At 41.2% G+C, this 20,307-nt stretch overlaps 1 protein-coding gene across 1 annotated transcript in view; it reads right to left on the bottom strand.

Annotated features, from left to right (window-relative positions):
* mdn1 (midasin AAA ATPase 1) overlaps positions 1–20,307 on the bottom strand; it is a 97,584-nt gene that overhangs the window by 71,686 nt on the left and 5,591 nt on the right. The window contains exons 7-26 of the mRNA XM_074686008.1: positions 20,010–20,141; positions 19,789–19,892; positions 17,647–17,761; positions 17,322–17,506; positions 12,255–12,336; positions 11,774–11,869; positions 10,822–10,934; positions 10,051–10,199; positions 9,865–9,925; positions 7,358–7,569; positions 7,169–7,272; positions 6,916–7,060; positions 5,070–5,166; positions 4,830–4,943; positions 3,585–3,732; positions 3,362–3,469; positions 2,259–2,410; positions 1,581–1,759; positions 1,287–1,495; positions 1,042–1,188 (exon numbers count right to left, since the gene is read on the bottom strand). Of these exons, the coding sequence (XP_074542109.1) occupies positions 1,042–1,188; positions 1,287–1,495; positions 1,581–1,759; positions 2,259–2,410; positions 3,362–3,469; positions 3,585–3,732; positions 4,830–4,943; positions 5,070–5,166; positions 6,916–7,060; positions 7,169–7,272; positions 7,358–7,569; positions 9,865–9,925; positions 10,051–10,199; positions 10,822–10,934; positions 11,774–11,869; positions 12,255–12,336; positions 17,322–17,506; positions 17,647–17,761; positions 19,789–19,892; positions 20,010–20,141 (2,652 nt within the window). The remainder of the gene's footprint in view (positions 1–1,041; positions 1,189–1,286; positions 1,496–1,580; positions 1,760–2,258; positions 2,411–3,361; positions 3,470–3,584; positions 3,733–4,829; positions 4,944–5,069; positions 5,167–6,915; positions 7,061–7,168; positions 7,273–7,357; positions 7,570–9,864; positions 9,926–10,050; positions 10,200–10,821; positions 10,935–11,773; positions 11,870–12,254; positions 12,337–17,321; positions 17,507–17,646; positions 17,762–19,788; positions 19,893–20,009; positions 20,142–20,307) is intronic.

Consider the following 20,307-nt stretch of genomic DNA (forward strand, 5'->3'; position numbering starts at 1 on the left):
TTTGTTACTGACAGGAGATCAGTAAGATTTTCTACATTTGATATTTATGTTCACGCAGTGTTTCTTTTTTATTTTATTAAAAAGTGCACTCCACATCTTGACATATTTTAGTGGTTGAGCCAGAGATTTAGTCTTATTCACATTTCTGTTCTTTATTTGTGTGAGATTCACAGATGAGAGGATTTATATTTATTTTTTAGATTATTGTTCATAACAGACCCGTTGTTCTGCAGTGCTTTGTCCCTTTCTCTGATTTTATTTGAAGAAATTAATGATAATATTATTACACGTCTACAAGGCTCAAAGTTAAATCAATCAGTCAATATTCTGCTGTGATTATAATAGCTAATTAAAGATATGTTATTTGTATCAATTCATGCATTAATTCATCTCATTTCATCATAACATGTAGACCTGGCCTACAGGAAAGAATTGTTTACATGTTAACAGCATTCTTTGTGGTGTTGGTCATATCAGAACGATTTATTGCTTGTGTTAAATAAATATTGTAGAAGATAAACATCCCCCCAAAATGTCGCATGCTAAATCGCAATATTGGTCCAAAAAGAATTATTTTCCAAAATCGTTAAGCCCTACCTTCAACCCTCACGAACTGCCCGACTGTCTCTATGAAAACTTGGAAGCAAATGAACTTTCTCCGGCTTAACTGCAACAAATAAGCCCCAAATCACTGAAACCAAAAGCTCTCCCACACTGTTGCTGATACCACTCTTCATCAACCCATATCCTCAACCTCAGCATAACTGAAGACACTAACCTCACCTTTGAACAGCAAGTCATTTACATCATCAGAGCCTTCTTCCACCTCATCTACACCTTTCAATCTCATTCCCTGCAGCTGAAACCCTGATCCATGCCTTCATCACATCTCACACTGACTACAGTCACAGCACGGCAGGTTCATTCTGCATGAATTCCCCCACAGAATTCACTTTACTCCTATCATCCCTGCTCTTCAAAACCTGGCCACCTCCTTTGTCACTGACCTGCTCCACCCCCACAGTAGAGAACATTGGTTACCTGCAGGTCTTGCATGACTTTGACCAGCTTGGTGCAGTAGGACGGGGGCAGGCTGCACCTCTGGTGGAGGATGGTCTCCAGCTCTGTGCTCGGCAGCTCGTCAAAGTGAAGCTCCACGAAGCGGTTCCTGAAAGCCCGAGAGAGAACCTGGAGGAAAAGTGGAGAAGGTTAGTTACAGGCTGCAGTTTTAGATACTGTGTTTGTTTTTCAGCAAAGATCAAATGAAATCCCTCTGACTGGTTTACCTTTCTGCCACCGTAGAGACCAGGGGGATTCTGGGTAGCGAACAACATGAATCTGGGGTGAGCTTTGATAACTTCCTGTGTCTCTGCCACAAACAGCTCCCTGTTATCATCCAGGAGTCTGTTCAGAGCCTCCAGGACGTCAGTGGGGGCCAGGTTCAGCTCGTCCAGGATGATCCAGTAGCCTTTCCTCATGGCATCGATCAGGACTCCTGAGGCAGAAACACAAACAAGAAACAAGTTAGCCTGGAGGGAATCCACAGTTTGACAGTGAGGAGAGTAAGACAGAGCTCATACCTTCTTTGAACACCAGCTTTCCCCGGTCGTCAGACGAGTAGCAGCCGATGTACTCCTGGATGTCGGTGTGTTCGTGGTTGTTGATCCTCACACACTGGTTTCCTGTGGCTGCAGCCAGCCAGCGGATCAGACTGGTTTTTCCCACAGACGTCTCTCCCTGGATCAGCACAGGGTGAGTCCTGTGGAGGAGAAACATCAGTAGGGGGAAGAAAGTTTCCTTAAGGGAAAAAAGCAAACTGGATACTATCCCAGGACTTTGAGGTTTCTATACGTAAAAATATACTGAATATCCCTTTAAGACTGGAGCTGTATTGATGCTGCACTGAGTTACACAAACTCCCAGCAGCCCTGAAGAAAAAAATCCTCCAGTCTGGTGCTGAAGAAGTTAACTGACCTGCAGAGACCTGAGCTCTATCGATACCTTTTGGATGAAATGTAACTTTGACAGTGAGCCAGACCTGACCAGCCGACCCCAGAGCCAGTCCTCACTAATGCTCTGTTTGAAGAATCGATACCAGCCTGCCAGGTCACTCACTCCCGCCAAGCTTTTGTCCCCATGCACTCTGATGCAACTTTCCTAAAGTGCCAGATCGGGCCCTGCCAAAATGTTTGTCTGGACATGAATCGATGAACCCATTGATTGGAAATCACGGGCAGGGGGTCAGGCTCTGTTCCTACCCTGCAGACACCACCCTGGCGAGGTCGCGGAGGTTCAGTTTGACCGAGGCGGTCAGAATGTAGCTGGGGTCCAGAGCTGGCTCCATCTCGCCCTGAGAGACCCAGTATCCCTCCACGTCCACACACGGCTGGCCTGAGGGCGCCGGGATGGGCTGCAGGAGACAGACAGAGGGTGATGTTACTAATAACACTGTTTTTAAGATGCAACAGGTTTTTTTGTTACTTGAATGACACTTTCCTAAGCTCTTTTAAGCCCATTTGTAAATTTACATACAAACAATTCTGCTCTGTGAAGTTTAAAGAGACAAACCCAGAGTTATAGACTCCATAAGCAAATGTTACCACTGGCTGTTTCTGCTCAAACCGTCAATAAACTCAGATTACTTCAGGATTAGGGTTAGTGACTGTGCTTTTAAGGCAGGATCTACACTTGTTAGTAAACACAACATTTAAACTGGGCTCCTCCTCCTTGGATCAGTGCCAGCAGCAGCCCACACCCACTGCCTCAAACCTGAGCTATGTGAACACACTCACTAACCCAGCAACCACCTGTAGCATCACGGTTCTACATGGCAGGGACTCAAGAGCCGTGCGCCTGACTTGGCATGTTAGCACAAGCTAACCACGGGTATTTGACACATACCTGGTTAGCAGAAAGCTAACTTGTGTTGCTCTTTGTCCTGTGCTGCTCTCAAAGTGTTCGAATGCAAGTAAAAGTTGATCCAAGCTTCACCCTCGTTTGGTAAAAAGTTTTATCTGTTTGACATTTCGTTTCACTTTGGTTGTGTTTTTCTTTCTCTATGCTACGTCCACTATCTTAGCTGCTCTGATTAGCTTCCACTTGTGATAATCAACACGCACACTGGGCGCACACTTGTGCTTGGCTGATGTAACCATGCATACTCTCCGCCCAGAAACATCCCAAAGAAACAAAAACATCAACATACAGGCTGAGGAGGGGGTTGAGACTGACACAGACAATGACACACATGTATAGAGGCTCGTAGGAGATGATTTAGCAGGATAAAAAGTGTAAAAGTTGACATTTTCATTCTTAGGAAAGTCCTGCAGACTCTACATTTTAGAAAGAAACAAACTCTTACTTGTTTGAGACACTTTGTGTTCCCCATCAGGATGTGCTGACACACCAGTTTCTGGACCAGAGGATGGGAGCTTCTGTCCAGCTGAGTGAGGAAGCTCAGGCAGAAACCCTGAAACCACCAATCAGAGCGTTTCATTCAAAACACATTCAAAGAAAAAAAGGGGACTTTGTTTTTAGTGAACTGACCCTTTAAAAGAGTACATGATTTCTAATTATCCCCGTACCTCATAGAGCGAGCGCTGCACACTGCTGCAGGGATTTGCTGCCACATACTTCAGAGCCCGGCACAGAGTGCGCAGACTGTAGTGAGGTCTGTGGCCCGTCCCGTCCACCAGGTGGGAGTTTGCTTCCTTTCGTACAGCCAGGTAAAAACTGCAAAGACACACACACATGTTGCCAAAAACAGAAAAACCAAAAAATTGTGTCTTATAACTAACTATAAGCTTTGAAATATAAATGGAGCCAAGGTTTTTGCTTATTGTTGCTATGTTTGTAGTTTGTGCTGACAAACTGACCTGGCTTTAGTAACGTGCTTTAGACCAGACACATTCGAAGTCAGCACTGGGAGCTGATTGTGTCCTAAGGTCTATTTTCATACAGCGCCCAGCTTTTATCTTGTAATCCTTTAATAGTAACACCAAAATGAATCATGCTCTAAATTATGTCTACATTTACTTTTTTGTCAAGGTCTTAAATAAACCAAAGTTTATCTAGTAATTTCTCACTAAACTACTTTTGAACCGTCTAAAGGTAAAGCTCTGTCCATTCTGCAAAACTCAACAACTCTTACAGCTGACATCTTTAAACCAAAGGATTTATTATGATGTGAAAATGTGAGAGTTAAAAAAAACACATCAGAGCACACAAAACTAGATTAAAGTTAAGAAATGGTGCAGAAAAGACAAAAATGTGCTTAAAATAAGAAAAAATTGAGTCTAAGAATGTTGTTCTCAGGTCAAAATAGTCTGAATAAGAAAAATAATCCTGATAAAATCCAGATCCTGATCCCGCCATAAAAGCATCCTGACATATTTTGTCCGTATCGCCCCCTAATGGAGAACATGTTCCTTGGTCTGAAGCAGAGGTTGCTGATGTTTATGCAGCACGTAACACTGCAGAAAACTGACCACTAATCATCAGGGATCAAGACACACCTGAGGGACAGGTGAGCTTTGATTTTGTCAGTCTGTGATGATGGAACAAGAATGTTTGAGCACTGAGGGACTGATTTTTACAGAATTCACTGTAAGTAAGAGTTAATAGAGCATTTATATATTACACTCACCATTAATAAATTTGACAGTAAGAGCTGCCAGCCCTCAGTAACTTTCTAAAAGTTGAAGGTTTCCTCCTGAATAAGTTTGGACTCTCCTGCTTTAAGTTTATAAACATTTTTTTTTCTGTGTACAGACATAAGCATCTCTGCTTCATAGCAGTAACTTGACCTGGGCTGCTGCAAAGAGACTGACCTTATGATTCCGCTGACTATGTTCCTGGGTGAGTTCAAACTTTTCAGGTAGTCTGAGACCAGAATCCTCAGGTCCCCCTCGTTCTCAAGCTCCTCCATGTACAGCTCTGTGAACCTGAGGCACACACACACACACACACACACACACACAGAGTAAGAAAATGAAGTTGTGTTTACATTCAGAAAATGCTGAAGCAGCTCAGTGCACTGACAGAGCCCTGAGATAAAGTTCAGCTCTCACCTGTTCCTGAGGCCCAGAGGAAGGTTCCTCTTCCCCACGTCAGTCGCTGGGTTCATGCAGGCAAAGAGCCGGAAGTCTGGGTGTCGTACCAGGGGCTCTGCGTCCAATTAACCACAAATACCAGATAGATTAGCATAAATATTTCATACACTAATGCAAAAAACTATGACCAAGGATTGTTGCCATCTTAAAGATAAAAAAAGTTAAGTTACAAGATAAACCTTGTTAATTTACGAGTTAAGTAGTTATTTTAGCCAATAAAAAACAGGCTATCAGAAGATCTAAGGAATGTAGTATGAAGACCATGAGATCATATGTGTAAAATAACTTTGATGAAGCAACACCTCTCCTGGGTGAAGTTGTTTGATATTTCTGAAACATATTTTATCTGTTTTGCAGTTTGCAGACGTTTCATTGGAACAAGAGCCGGCTCTGCTCAGAGGACAATGCAAGTTCCCCAGCGCTGAGGAGAGGATGGCTTCCAAGAAAATACATCTGTAGCTCTCAGTCTACTTTGCTGTGATTATAGAGAGGTGTCAATTTTTTTTAAAGCAATGTTCCTCTGATGAGTTTTTGATCTCTGATCAAATCTGTGAATACCTTTCTGACTCTTACAGAGGTTTTAACAGCGCCACAGTTTCTTAGCAAACTTTTCAGAGTCACTATAGTTATAAAAATATCATGCTGGTGTGGCAAAACATGAAGTAATTCCTATTCCTATTCCATATGGCATATCTTGTTTAACTTCACTAGGTGCTCCACGTTCCTCATTTTTGTAGAGAAGACTGATGCTCTGCTGACACCCCAGCTATTGACTAAAATAAGTATATTCTTGTAAATTTACAACTTTATTCTCATAAAAGTGGACATACTGAGATGATTTTGACATGAAATCAGGCTAATGAGTCAGCTTATTTGGTGCCTGATTTCAAGTCAAATCCTCTCTCTGCCTGTTATCAGTAACTACTACCGATTCACAGAAAGGGTGTGAACCAGGGGCAGCGTTCTGGGTTGGCCCAAAGGTCCCAGGCCCACCCTAAACTTTTTTTAAATTCTTATTTATTTGTTTGTTTTATGATTGTAAAATTTTGTTACTTCATGTTCATTTTGTTAGTGATTAGTGATTGTTAGTGTTTGTTAGATGCTCTGTCTTTGTAAAATAAGCCATGTTTTTTAGCCTGTTGAAAAAAAAATATCTAAGTTACAAAACATTTAGCTTTATGTGGGTGGAATCAGATTATTATTTTTGGAAAGACCGTAGATTTTAATTTATTTTATTTTCCTGTGGTTAATGTCCCACTCTCACAGCTTATAATAAACAGAACACCATAGCAGTGCAGCCTGCTGGTGCATTAAGGCACCACTCACCATGGACAGCGATCACAGCTAGACTTGTCTGATGTACAAAAGGGTTATAAAAATGCAATTAAAGGTAAAGAAAGGCAACCAATTCTATTTTTAAAACCACACGTAGTAACATCAGTAGATTGTCAGTCATTTTTATTTATTAAATTAATGATCTAAAATCTTTTTTAACTTAAGGCCCAGTCAAAATTTGTCTAGCCCACCCGAAACTGAAATTCTGGCTCCGCCCCTGGTGTGAACTGCGTTGGGTTGACAGAAAACAAGCAGTCAGAGGAACTAAGAAGTAAAAGGGCATTTTCAATCCTTTTTAGGATGATATGATCTCAGCTTTTGGAGGAAAGTGCAATGCCTGACAACAGGGTTAACCCATCGTGCTCACTAAGAGCCTACGCAAGGACTCCCCAATAGTTTTTTAATAGGATTCTGACAATGTTGTGACTAAAGGTACACGTTATCTAGAACAGGTGAAACCAGCCCTCACCAGTGTCTCCACGGTCCAGGAGCACCAGAGATCCAGCGCTCCCCTCCAACAGCCCGCTCAGACATTCCAGAGTCTCTGCTGCTGCCAGGTTGATCTCATCCAGCAGGATCCACTGACCCTTCTTCACCGCCTGAGCCAGAGTGCCCTACAGAGGAGCCACACAGAGGTCAGAGCTGATCCACCGAGGCAGGAGGAAAGCTCAGCTCAAACATGAGGAGAAACACCTGATACTAAAGTCTACAGGAAGCATTACCTCCACAAAGGCGAAGACCATGGCCGTCTCACAGACTCGGATCTGCTGCTGGGTCTGACTCAGCCTGAGAGCCAGCGCCTCCCACTTCTCCTGCAGCAGGTCGGCTGCTCGGACACACAGACACAAGTCTTTCATTGCTCCCGTACTTCACGTAACTGTTTAAAGGTTTTCTCTTTTAAAAAAACTCACCGTCAGATTTGTCCTGCAGCTCTTTGGTGAGGGCAGACTTGCAGACGTGGTCCATGAGTTTGAGCAGATCCTGCCAGCGCTTCCCCCGGAAACAGGTCTGCACATGGCCCAGGAAGGTCAGGTTCTGCTTCCTGGAGTAGGTCTGGGAGAAAAGGTCCTCAAAGGCCTCTCGAAGAGGGAGGAGTATCTGTTTATGGTCCACTGGCTTATACCTGAGAGGCAGTGGACAGAGTGGGAAACAGAGTGAGAGTCTAGAACGACATGAGCGAAACAGGCCACAGGCTGGAATTACACCCAGGTCACTCCAGAGCAAACCTCATGGCCCCTAAATCACTGGACTATCTAATGAATATTTAGCAAAGCTTTTCCAAACATCCTAGTTTTATTTTCACACAAAAACACATTTATTTCACAAAAAAAACTACAGGGGTCAGAATTATTAGCCTTGTAGCCTCTGATAAATCTTCTGAGGAATCACAGCCCATTTTCCTTTGGCTAATCCTTCAAGCTCCTCCAGGTTTGGTGTTCTTCCGGCCTGGACCCTGGTCTTCAGTTCAGCCCCCCTTAATAGGTTTTTTGTGGGATTCAAGTCAGGGCTTCGTGCAGCCAGTCACTAAGGTTCATTTTGTTTTCTGCTGCTCATTCTTCATCAGGAGACACGTATGTTTTGGTTTGTTGTCATGTTGGAAGACAAAGAGACAACGCAGTCCCGATCCAGACCCAGACCCAGTTTTGCTAATAGCTGTTTGAGGTTTTCTTTCTAAATCTTCAAATGTCCTTTTTTCTTCATGATTCAACCCCCAACCTTGAGGAGATCCCCAGTTCCAGACTGGGCAATGAAGCTTTCCACAGCTGCTCCCAGTCTGCAGTCCACCTCCAGATGGTCCTCAGCAGTCTGCTGGCTTGAAGTCTCTCCATCTCTCTTCTGTAGAGGTGAAGTTTTTCTTGGTCTGCATCCTCCACAACAGTCCATTTCTGGGACATCAAGGCTCTAGTGACTGTCCTCTTGACACAAAGACAATTCCTGACTCAGTTAAGTCACACACACATGTGTAGTTTGGTAGTTCTTCTAGGCTCTTTAGGGCATTATCACACCTGAAAGTACTGTTGATGGTCTGGACCAAGGTTTGTGTTTTTGTATACACATTTGGTTCGGTCTGTTACAGTCTCAATCGGACTAAAAGACCCACGTGATATCTTCATCAACTGTGTGTTTTGCGTACCCCTGTGGTTAACACTGATTGGTCATTCAGCCAGCAACCATCTGACGTCGACGTGTCTAATAACGAGGGTCTTCAATGTTGTCAGCAATGAATGAAACTGTCACCCCCATTATCATATTATTGTTGACCTTGTGTTACCAACAGCAACAACTTGAAGAGCTGTGCGTAGGGCCGATCTGAGGTTTGCTTCTGAGTTTTACGATTAGAGGGCAACTTTATTGTCGTGGACAAGAAAGGAGAAAGCATGCAATTAAGCGATATTCATCAGACATTTTCACCTCCTCCTCTCAGACGGCTCATTTTGTTTGGCAATTTTTATTCTTTTTTCGGTAGTAATGTTGTAATTTCATATCATTGGTACAAAGGTGTGAACCTTTTAAAATAATGCTTTTACAGAGGTCGCCACAAAAACTGCTCCCCCAGTGACTGGCCGCAGTATCAGTCAAAAACTCCATCTCTCCAGTCATTCCAGATGGGCTGTGATCAAACTTTAAAAAATTAATACACCTCGTAAAAATGTTTCTCACGTCTGATTTTTGCAGTGATTTCGAGATATTATATGGCTGTCTTGTATTTAAGTCTTTTTTTTCTGAAAATGTTTGTTTTCATTAGTTATAAAAGGTTAAAAACAAGGTTTTGCATCACGTTTAATGATGATTGACAGCTGACGTTCTTGTGTATTTTTGTAAAATGGAGGGAGAGCCAAGAAGTGATTAGACTCTCGAAAGATTCTCTCTGAGTCCCTTACAGTCTCTACTGTTCAGGCTCTGGCTGCACAACGGCTGCCAATGGTGATGCCTATGACAGGGGAATTTTGGCTTCAAAATCGCACAATGGTAAATGGTGAAGCCATGTTGTCCACTCTATACACAGCCTGTGGTCTAAACCCATAGACCTTTTTCACCAAAACCAGTTCCAGTACTAGTTCAGAACCAGTGTCAAATCAAGCTCCAGTTTTTTATGTGTTTCGACCTCCAAAGAACTGAACCTAAACCAGAAAATACTGGTTCAGATGTAATGTGACATGTGGTGAGAGTTTTTGGAGTTGTGGAGACATCAAAAGATGCAGCTCTATTCTGTGGAAAAACAAACTGGTCCATAGACAGTTCTCAAGTTGAACCAACTCTGAACCACCACTAGGACCACTTCAGAGGGAAAAATGTTTGAGGGTCTACCAGCTGATCACGTGCACATGATTTTAGATGTTTGACATTACACAGACACAGATGTGTAAGTAATGGAAAACATTATGTTGATTTTAACAGTTAAATGTGTGTCACTTACCCTCCGAGCAGGTCAGCCGTGTCACTCTGCTGATTCATGTTCACAACCCGCAGCCTGTGTCCTGGATTCACACACATGACAGAGAACACTTCAGTCATCACTGGCTTGAATCTGGTGTCATCATTTTTGTTTGTTATAAAGCACTACATCCAGTAAATCCAACAGGGTACAGGTTTCTGAACTCACCTGTGACTCGAGCCAGGTGTTGGACGGTGGAGGTTTTTCCAGTCCCGGTCTCTCCCACCAGGAGAACCGGCTCTCCTTTAGCCACACAGACCGCCAGCTGCTCCAGCAGCACCGCAGAGGGACGAGTGGCAGCAAACGTCTGGTTTTCTCTGTTCACAGGAAAACATGATCACAATCAAGCACGAAGACGGCAGAGATCGAGAGTGATCCTGTAGACTGACAAGGAGATTTTAACATGCAAATAGAAAAACTAAACTAGGAGGCATTTCTGTGGGCTGGTTAACACTTGTTGTTAACTTGATATCTATTGACACGTTTAGCTGCTGTCATGAGATATGACCTCTTCTGACCTAGTCTGTGTCACTTACTCATAGTGAGCTTTAGAAAGAATCAAGGTGGATATTTCAGCTGGTGGCTGAGCCTTTAAACAACAAACGTACTGACTAACACAGCTTCTGTAGGAGTCTAGACCACACAGAGTGTTTTAGACGACATGCCAAACACAGTCACACAGACTCTCTGAAGAAGCTGTTTATTCATCAGGATGTAAACTTACCCACACACACACACACACATTCACCATGAGAGCATTTTGTTTTCTGTGGCGTGTGTATAACATAGATTTATGTAGATGCTGTTTCCCAGCAGGGCTCTGTTTGCGTCTATCAGTGGGTGAAAATTGGCACAGCAGTAATGGCACAGTTGATGTATGGTATATGGTTTGGACAGAGGTCAAAGGGTGCGGGTGGATGGGCAGGGTGTCCCACTTACACGCTCAGCTGCACCGCTTCGGTCTGTTTTCGACTCAGGACCACTCTGCCCACCGAGGCCTCCAGCTCGCTCAGTGCGATGCCCGGCTGGTACAGCTGACAGAAATGCTGCGCCTGGAGAGGAAAACAAAAGAACTAAAACTTGGTGTTCCAGGCAGAGGCTGCTATAAGTGTTTTCTAAAATGCCAGAGAGAGAAAGAAAAAAAGGGATTCCCTTTTTGAACTTTAAGTCATGAAAATCTACTTTGGGACACCACAGGGACAGAATGAAGCCTAAAAATGATTACAATACCCCCTCTTTACTGTGTATGTAACTCTGACACTGAACAGAGTTCAGAGTTCAGAGTTTTAGCTTGTGGTGGGAATAAAGCCAGAGCTCCAGGTACCAGTGGTCCAGTGTGAAGGGAGGGAAGAGCTTTCTAACAGTGTTTTAAGGTTTGTTTAGGAGCTTGGATATTTATTTTTACTCATTTTCATTTTCACGTCTTCATGAAAAAGTTTTGGCACATGGTGCCACCAGGTGCTTTTGTTTTGTTATATCTCTCCTTTCAGAGAGACTATTGCTCTTCTTACTGTGTATATTATTGTATTTTTACCATAGACAGTGTAATAACAGACTCTTTATTTAGTTTTTTTATTTATTTATTTTTTTTGCCTGTGAAAAAGCTTTGTTGACAAATATTTTTTGTCAGTCTTTGTCAACGAAATCAACACTGGTTAGCTGGTACGTTAATTCAAAGATAAAGAATTTTTAGAGAATAAAAATAATCATCTCATGGAGTGCTGGACACAACAGGCCCCTTTCAGGCTGAGTTTAAAATACCAGAAGCCCTGTGAAGGTTTAGAACAGTAAAAACCCATATTTTACTTACTGTTTCAAATCATTCAGCGCTGCCTGGGGAAGCTTTAAACTTCACACCCCTGGTGTAAAAAATGAAAGGCATGTTACAAACCTTTTCTTTAGAGATGTTGAGCTTGCTTCCAATGATTTCTGCCATCCGAAGCCGACTCTCAGGACGAGACAGCATGGCTGTGAAGCAGTCCAGAGCCTGATAGAAAGAAAAAAAACACCACAGGATGTCCACCTCAAATTTAAATAAAATGGACTGAGATTTAAAAAAACAAAATGACTTTTAAAGCTCCTGTGAGGCACATTCTGGTGGTTTTGATTTTGGCGCCCCCTGTTGACAAACAAACTTTTCATCTAGTATTTATCTTTAAGTTATAAACTGTGATTCTGATGGTCCTGTTTAGCTGTGCAGGTCATACATGTCTCAAAAGACATCTATCAATTTAAAAATCCTTACAGGAGCTTTAAACCCAGAAAAAACATTTGAGTCAAATATGAGGCAGCAGCTTAAAGTTTCTGACAGCTGTGTGAGGATCAAACACTTCTGTGGATCTGCTGTCTGAAAAATGATCAAACCCACTGACCTCCTGGAAGACTCGCTGAGCTGTGGCCGGTGACGTGCTGTCAAAGTTAACGCTGATCCGCTCACACCATTTCAATAAGTCTCTGTGGGAACACAACAACAGCGACACAAAGGAGGAAAAAATCTGGATTAGACTGGCTTACACTCAGCATTTAAACAAAGTCTGCTCTGAAAAAGAGACATTTGAGTTCATCAAATTCCATATACTAGAGATCAACTCTGGTATTTATGGCTGAAGGGCCCTCAGGAAGAACTGTGTTAAGATTAGGCTTGTGAGGTTTCGGAAATACGTCTGATTTTATAATTAAACTGTTTCTGAAAATGTTGATTAAACATCATTTTCTGTTAGGTATTCACTCCATCACCTGATGGCAAAAGCTGAAAAGTTTTTTTTCTCTTTAAACATGGTCAGATTTCCTTTTAATTTCTCTGTAACCCCATCTGGTCTTCCACAAAAAAAAAAATTACCCTCTTCAGCTCCTGCAAAACTCAGCTGCACGGATGCTGACGGGAACCAGAAAGAGAGCCCATATTACAGCGGTTTTAAGGTCTCTGCATTGGCTGCCCGTTTCTTTTAGGATAGATTTTAAGATTCTCTTACTGGTTTTTAAAGCTCTTAATGGTCTTAGTCCTTCATATTTATCAGATTTGCTTTTACCGTATGAGCCCCCTCAGGAAGCTCTCTGTGAACAGTTCCCAAAGTTAAAACAAAAACTTATGGAGAGGCATCTTTTTAACACTATGGCCCCCACTTATGGAACAGCCTACCTGAAGACCTGAGGACAGCATCTAATGTTAATGTCTTTAAAAACAAGCTCAGCTGAGCTATTACCTGAATTACCTTTTAGTGTTTTATTTATTTTAAGTACAGACCACTTTTTATTATTTTATCTTGTCTTATTTATTTATTTATTTATTTTATCTTTTTTTTTTCAAAAATCTGTTATATTTTCCGTATTTTATTCTCTAGTTTTCCTGTTTTATTCTTCATTTATTTATCATTTTATATTTATGTATATTTTAACTTAATTTCAAGTATTTTTTATTCTTTATTGTTAAAAATCATTTTCTTATTTCATACTATGATATGTATAATTTTATACTTTTTACCTAACCTCCAGTGTTTTCTCATTTTTAAACCTTTAAGACAGCGTTTCCTCAGTACGTACTGGGCACAGCAGTGTGCTTTATTATTATCTTTTATCTATGTTGCTTTTTATTAACATTGTGAATGGATTGCTGTTTGGGTGGAGTGGGTTTGGGGTATAAATCTTTTATTTAATTCACATGTCTGTTTGTAAAGCACTTTGTGCTACATTTTATTAGTATGAAAAGTGCTATATAAATACATTTTGATTGATTGATTGATTGATCAGCCTCCTCAGATGTCTGTCTAACATGAGTCTGGTTCCATCCAAGGTTTCTGCCTGTTAAAGGGAAGTTGTTCCACTTTATTTTGACTTGTTAAATGCTGCAAAAGTCTGTCATCATGGTGGGTTAAAATGAGATCAGACTCCTTATCTTGTCTTGATGTTTGGTTTCTGCAAATAACATTTTATTAACATTAACGAGACCTGTTGATGTTTTAGAAAGTTTCCTGAGATAACGTTTCTTATGATTTGGCGCCTTATAAATAAAGATTGATTTATGTTGATCTGCATGAGCAAGGCCTCTCAGAACGCACCATCGCTGCTGAGGTTGGACGCAGTCAGACAGACATTTTGAATTTCTTCAAAGATCCTGAGGGTTATGATACAAAAACATCAAGAGGTAGACCCAAGAAAATTTCACCAGTGCCGACCTGGAGGAACCACTTGGCTGTCCACTGAAATTTGGGACCATCCTGATGTTCCCCTGACCTAAATCACTCTGAGAACATTTGGGGATGGATGGAGAGGGACATTTACAGAAATTAATCAGTTCAGACAGTGGATGATCCTCCATGAAGACATCTTCAACACTTGGAGCAACGTTCACACAGCCTCCTGGAAACACTCACTCACTCATTTTCTTTTGGAGCTGTGTTCTTAGACTTTCGAACAGCTGATGAACAGACTATTTCAGTTTGAATGTTGTTTGAATGATGCAATTTTTCAGCTGGTCTTAAAGTTTCGAACAGGTGTGCATGGATGCCACACTTGAGGTTTTTGAGTTCAGGGGCTATGAATACTAATGCAAAACCTCGTCAAATAAAGAGTTGAATTTCATGCAGATGTAGTGATTCTAAAATGGAAATCTCAGTTTCATCAGCGACGCTATGAAACTTGTGTAGTTTCAAAAAGTGAACCCTGCTGTATATGAGCCAAAAGTTAATGTATCCTTCCTATAGGATGAACCCCAGTGAACCTGATCAATGCACATGAGCATCGCAGGCCGAGCTATAAAGTTAATGACATTGATCCATGAAACCAGCATGGAAACTATAACACATTGATTTTATAGAAGAATCACACTCTGCTCTTATCGATCCTACACAGAGCATCCCAAAAGTTCAAAAGCTGCAGCACACAAGCCTCTACATGAGGAGGTGTTTAGTAACCAGTTATCTGATGGGGATGTCCCAGTCTGACCAGTACCATCTGTTACTGCAGCTTCCTATGCAGAGGACAGTGATCAATAACCTATCGAACACAGCGGCAGTGAGTGGAAAGCTCGTTAAAATCATGAAGGCTGTCGTTGCAGACGGGAGGGTGGCTTTGGTTTGTAGGAATCTCAAAGATGACTGTCTCATATAAATATATAAAAACGAAAGCAAGACAGAGATGCTGACAAATTTCACTGCAAAAACTGAACTCTGAACAAGAGTTCATGTCTTTTTAGTGTGAAAAATTATCTTCATAAGTTTAACATGAGCCACATACAAGTCCGGAAGAAATGTTTGATTTCAAGATATTAAAGAGACAAAAATGTCACCTGATTGTCTTCTACAGAAAGAATTTGCAAAGAAAAAATATTCTGTCATTTTTAACTTTAATATTTCAAAATACAACATCTAATGGACTGTGCAGATTTTTAAACTTCTACTAATCCATATGTTTTAGAAATCCCTAAATCTATCTAAACCAATCAAAACTGTCCGTTTAACAAATAGTACGTGATTTTCACGAGACTTGCTGAAATGATGATGTCATCACATAAAGATCTCCTGACTGTTTCATGAGACGCCGTAGAGACGGCCCTCAAACGCTAAGGTATGCTCATAGCTCCTCCCCTGACAGGTCTCCAGAGGGCTGGCCAATCAGAGGGAAGGGAGGCCTGTTGAGCGGGGGACCTTAAGCCCTGTTTCCACCAAGCAGTTCAGTTCAGTTTACGATATGATATGATACTATACAGTACTGTACAGCACGGTACGGTACAGTACGGTACAATATAATATGACATGATATGATACGGTACGGTACGATACGCTATGATACGGTACAATACGGTACAGTACGCTATAGTGCGGTATGATACAATATGACACAATATGATATGGTATGATACGCTACGGTATGATACGCTACGGTATGATACGCTATGGTATGATACCCTACGGTATGATACGCTACGGTATGATACGCTACGGTATGATACGATATGATATGATACGATACGGTACGGTACGTATGGTACCATACCAATATGATACGGTATGGTATGATACGCTACGATATGAGAGGATATAATATGGTACAGTACGGTATAGTGCGGTACAATACAATACGACACGATTTGTACGGTACGATACGCTACAATATGGTACGATACGGTACAGTACGGTACAGTGCGGTACGATACAATACGACACGATACGGTACAGTACGGTTTGATATGTACGATACAGTATGATACGATACGATACGATACGATAAGTAATACTTAACTGTCCCCCTAGGGACCTTTGTTCTGGACTCCCCTGCTGCCTACAAATCTCCACATTCTGATAAAACAAACAACAAACAATTGCACTTTGCCTGTATTGCACATACAGACACATATTGCACATACCCAGCTATAAATGAAAGAAAACCAAGTCAATAGCCATAAAAAGCACTATTTAAAAACTTAATGGAAGTAGGAACAACTGAGTTTTTAAATCTGTTTAGTTTGCAATGGGGAACTTATCTGCCAGAGGGCAAAAGCTCATACTCCATGTGCAGGATGTGTGATGGGTCAGTCACAATTCTCTGAGCTTACTGAAGAACCGACAGCTTATAGACTGACTGGAGGGGCTGGTATTTCATTTCTCCCTATCACCTTTTATTGCTCTGTGAACCAGATGGGCCAGCGTTAGTTTTCAACTGCACAGTGAGGTTCCCAAACCATGATGCAGACATGCCGTATCTGAGCACACTTTCCAATACAGCCTGGTAGAATAAAAACAGTATATCTCGGTACGGCATGCAATTTGTGGTGTTCTCATTGACTTATCCTGGGACAGATTCCCAAATAACCAAGACGAGTTATCACAATTTTTGGGGGCCTTCTGTTGAGGTACCAGACATATCAATCAAACCCCAGAAGGTGGAGCTAGAAACACTGCAGACTGTTGACTGGTTTAAAGAATTGTCACTTACTGCGCGACAGCAGCTGTATTTCTCCTCCTGACACAACCTTCTCTGAAGTAAAGCCTGATTGTTCTTTGTAACAAAGAGCCACATGCTAATCATGGAGAAGACGAATTGTTGGATGTCTTCCATTTCTGCTCTTTGTTTTTTTATGCTTGTTGCATTTTTCTTCTTCGTTGGATTTATTAACGGGATACACTGTGTCGTGTTCCTATGCCATCACACTATTACATAGCTTCTGTCTCAATTCTTGCTTGTGTTGTACATAGCTTTGGACCAAAGCATCTGCTAAATGAAACTGTAGAATTGTAGAACATAGCTGATGCAGCTATCAGCATCTGGATCACACACCCCCTACCAAGAGGGTGCACAGTTGGCTGTGAAAACTCATAAAAATTTTCTAAAACACCAGTGAGAGGAAAAAAAGTTTTTTTTTAGCTGTAAATTATTTAAAGCTACTATCCAGGGATCAGTGGAAAGTAAAGGCAGAGTAAGGACAATAACAGTCTGCGCCTCACCTCAGGGACAGAGCTCTCCCCTCCAGCAGTGTGGTTTTGTCCTCAGACCTATGCTGCTGGCTGTCTTCAGAGTGCTGAAGGCTGCTCATGTCCACGTCAGAGTGTCTCTCTCCGGTCAGCTGACAGAAGATGTCCAGGAGACGGTCTGACACCACAGTCAGCCGAGGATACTTGCTGATGAGAACCTACAAAAACACATTAATAGTGTTAAAGTCTGCCCATGAAACAAATCCACTGAACCAGCTCTATCTGAAAGGGTCCACCAGTCAAGGGCAGTTTAACATCAGGGAAACTGGGTAATGGGGGTTGAATCTGTTGGTGTCACCTTCTTCAGCTCATCTCGAGTCATGTTTCCCATCTGGAGTTTGGTCCAGTATTTGTCGAGCAGCGCTGCGTGAGAGTTCTGTGGTCTGTGCCAGCTGCCGCCGCTGTAGAACATCCTGCAACACACAATCAACGTCTGACGACTCATCTACATTCACATAAAACCAATCTCCTTTAGTTCTAACTCTTGTAACACTCAGACTTTCTCAAATGTGTTAACATTCGAGGGGGGTTCTTTGAGGGAAGAAACCAAACTTAAAAAAAAAACTTCAGGTTAGATAAAAAGAATGATAATTTACAGATCAACTGTAGGGAAACAGAATTCAAACAAAACCATCAAAAGGGTCATTTAATATGATGCTGAAGGATGAAAACAAATTCTCACCAAAAATGCACTTTTATCATCTTTGAATAAACTAAAATTGCCCCTTTAATGAAATACCAAATATAAACCATGAGAGTCCAAGGTAAAGAGTCTTTTAAAACTAAATCAAAGTCCTGAGGTGCACTTGAAATCTTCCAGCTATGAAAAGTCATGCACAGAAGTCCCAATAATCCACAAGGAAGAGAGGGAAAAAAGTTCTGAAGGAAAACAAAAATTACCCAAAAAAGCAAGAAGCAAACTGAAGTGATGTCACTAGGGTCCAAGGAAAAGGTTAGGAATGGGAATGCAGCTCTTTTGTCCTCCCCCAGCAACAGGATAATATCGAACCACAGAGGGATTACAGCAGTCCCACAATGAAACCTTGGTGTATCATTCTGTCTTTATTAATGTTTTTCTTACTTCAATTAGGGTTAGAGATAGGCATTGATAAGATTTTATCAAAATCAAATCTTTTATCTTTATCAATTCCTCCTCTGAATTTTCTCCTTACAAAAGTAGCTTTGCATGTGTTCTGGGTCAACAACATTTTATTGAGTTTATAAGAGAATAAATATAAAATTGGTCACTGGATCTGGATATCTCTGGGTGGAAATAAATAAAAACAAGTGAATATTGCAAATCACATGACGTTGATGCACTGTTTTGTTATACCTTATTGACTAAAGTAGGCCATCTAGTGTCTTGAGGTGGTTATAGCACTACTCTGAGTTGTTTGGGACCTTACCATAGTTCTGAAGTCGGCCACGAGCCTGCACCTAACTTAACTTTCATTTGCCTGGGAGTATTTTGACTTTTGGAGTTTTCAGTAAAGAAAAACTTTGATAAAATTTGAAATTCTATTTTGAAGCAGAAGTTAAACCGATGTATGCTAACTGCTAGCATATCAATGCAATTTCCCATATACATTAGCATCAAGCTAGTGCTTTTTTGTTTACATCATTTTTGGTAAATAAGGAGATTTATACCATGTTGAATGTAGTGAATAGGAATCTTGTGAGTGAGTTCATTTCTTAACAAAACTTCTTGCTGAAAATCCAGAATCAGAGATTTCTTGGGAAACTTTTTTTGGAAACTGCTAAGCTGAGGTAGCTGCCGCAGACTACTCAACGTAAGGTCCATCAGCTCTGACATAGCATAAAGAACTTATAACAAAACCACTAAGCATAAAGGCTAATGATATGGATGGATTCTACATTGCTTGTATTGTTTTTATAATTGCTTGTATTGTTTTTATAATTGCTTGTATTGTTCTTATTTGTTTTTATTTGCTTTGTGAAGCACTTTGTGACTTTGCTGTTCTTGAAAGGTGCTATATAAATAAAATCATTATTATTATTTTATTATTTTTTTTTTTTATTGATTCTCAAAGGGAACCGGTTTTCAATATCCATCCCCACCGAAGCTTCTGTCCCACGTCCACAATTCACCTGCAGCCTTTCCTTCTGGTCACTTTCCTTTCCCCCACGCCACACCCTGTCTTATATGACCTTTGGTCCACAACATTATTTCTTTCTTTGCACCCACACATACATTTAGGATACATGGAGTCATAGTTTCATACCAACATCAAAGAAACATTTTTCCCTTTGATATGTTTGAGCACCTTTTTTTATACTTGCTTTACCTCCCAATTTAATGAGATGACATAACTGCACCCGGCCAATGGCTGCTGTCTACTCTTGTGTATTTATGAAAAGGAAAATATAATAAATCCAGAGACTAAAATTAGTAAAACCTTCGGTGCAAAAATGTTCTCACCTTCTTGTTGCAAAGAACTGAAATCCCGGAGCAACATCGATGCAGTCCTCTCTTCCTGGAATCATCAGCTTTTTATTTTCCATCAGAGGCAGCAGCACAGATATCTGAAACAAACAACATCTCAGTCCAACTCTGAAGATCTGTTTACTACAAACCTGGGCAACAGGAAGAATCATCAGATAATGGAGAATCTGTTCAGAGCATGTTAAGTTTGAACTGACCACATCCAGAGGAGCGTGGTCGATGTCCTCCAGAAGGATCCACTGGCCCGTAGTTACAGCTTGTGTTAAAGTTCCTGGCTGCCAAACGAACTTTCCAGGTATGTCAGTGCAGCGGTACATCCCCAGCAGCATCTGAGACACAATCAGAAAACAGTTTCTAATTTTCAGCCTCAATTAACTGTCAAAAAAGATTTATGGTTGAAATTTCAACAGGTTTAAAAAAGTTGTGAAGTTTCTTAAACAGCCATGTTTTCAGGCTGAGCCTTAATCCTCCTCATGGTTCAAACCCTCACGCTCA

The sequence above is a fragment of the Halichoeres trimaculatus genome, unplaced genomic scaffold (assembly GCF_033239565.1).
Source record: "Halichoeres trimaculatus isolate MK-OKI-2021-1 unplaced genomic scaffold, fHalTri1.1 fHalTri1_scaffold_13, whole genome shotgun sequence".
In the NCBI taxonomy this organism is placed as follows: domain Eukaryota; kingdom Metazoa; phylum Chordata; class Actinopteri; order Labriformes; family Labridae; genus Halichoeres; species Halichoeres trimaculatus.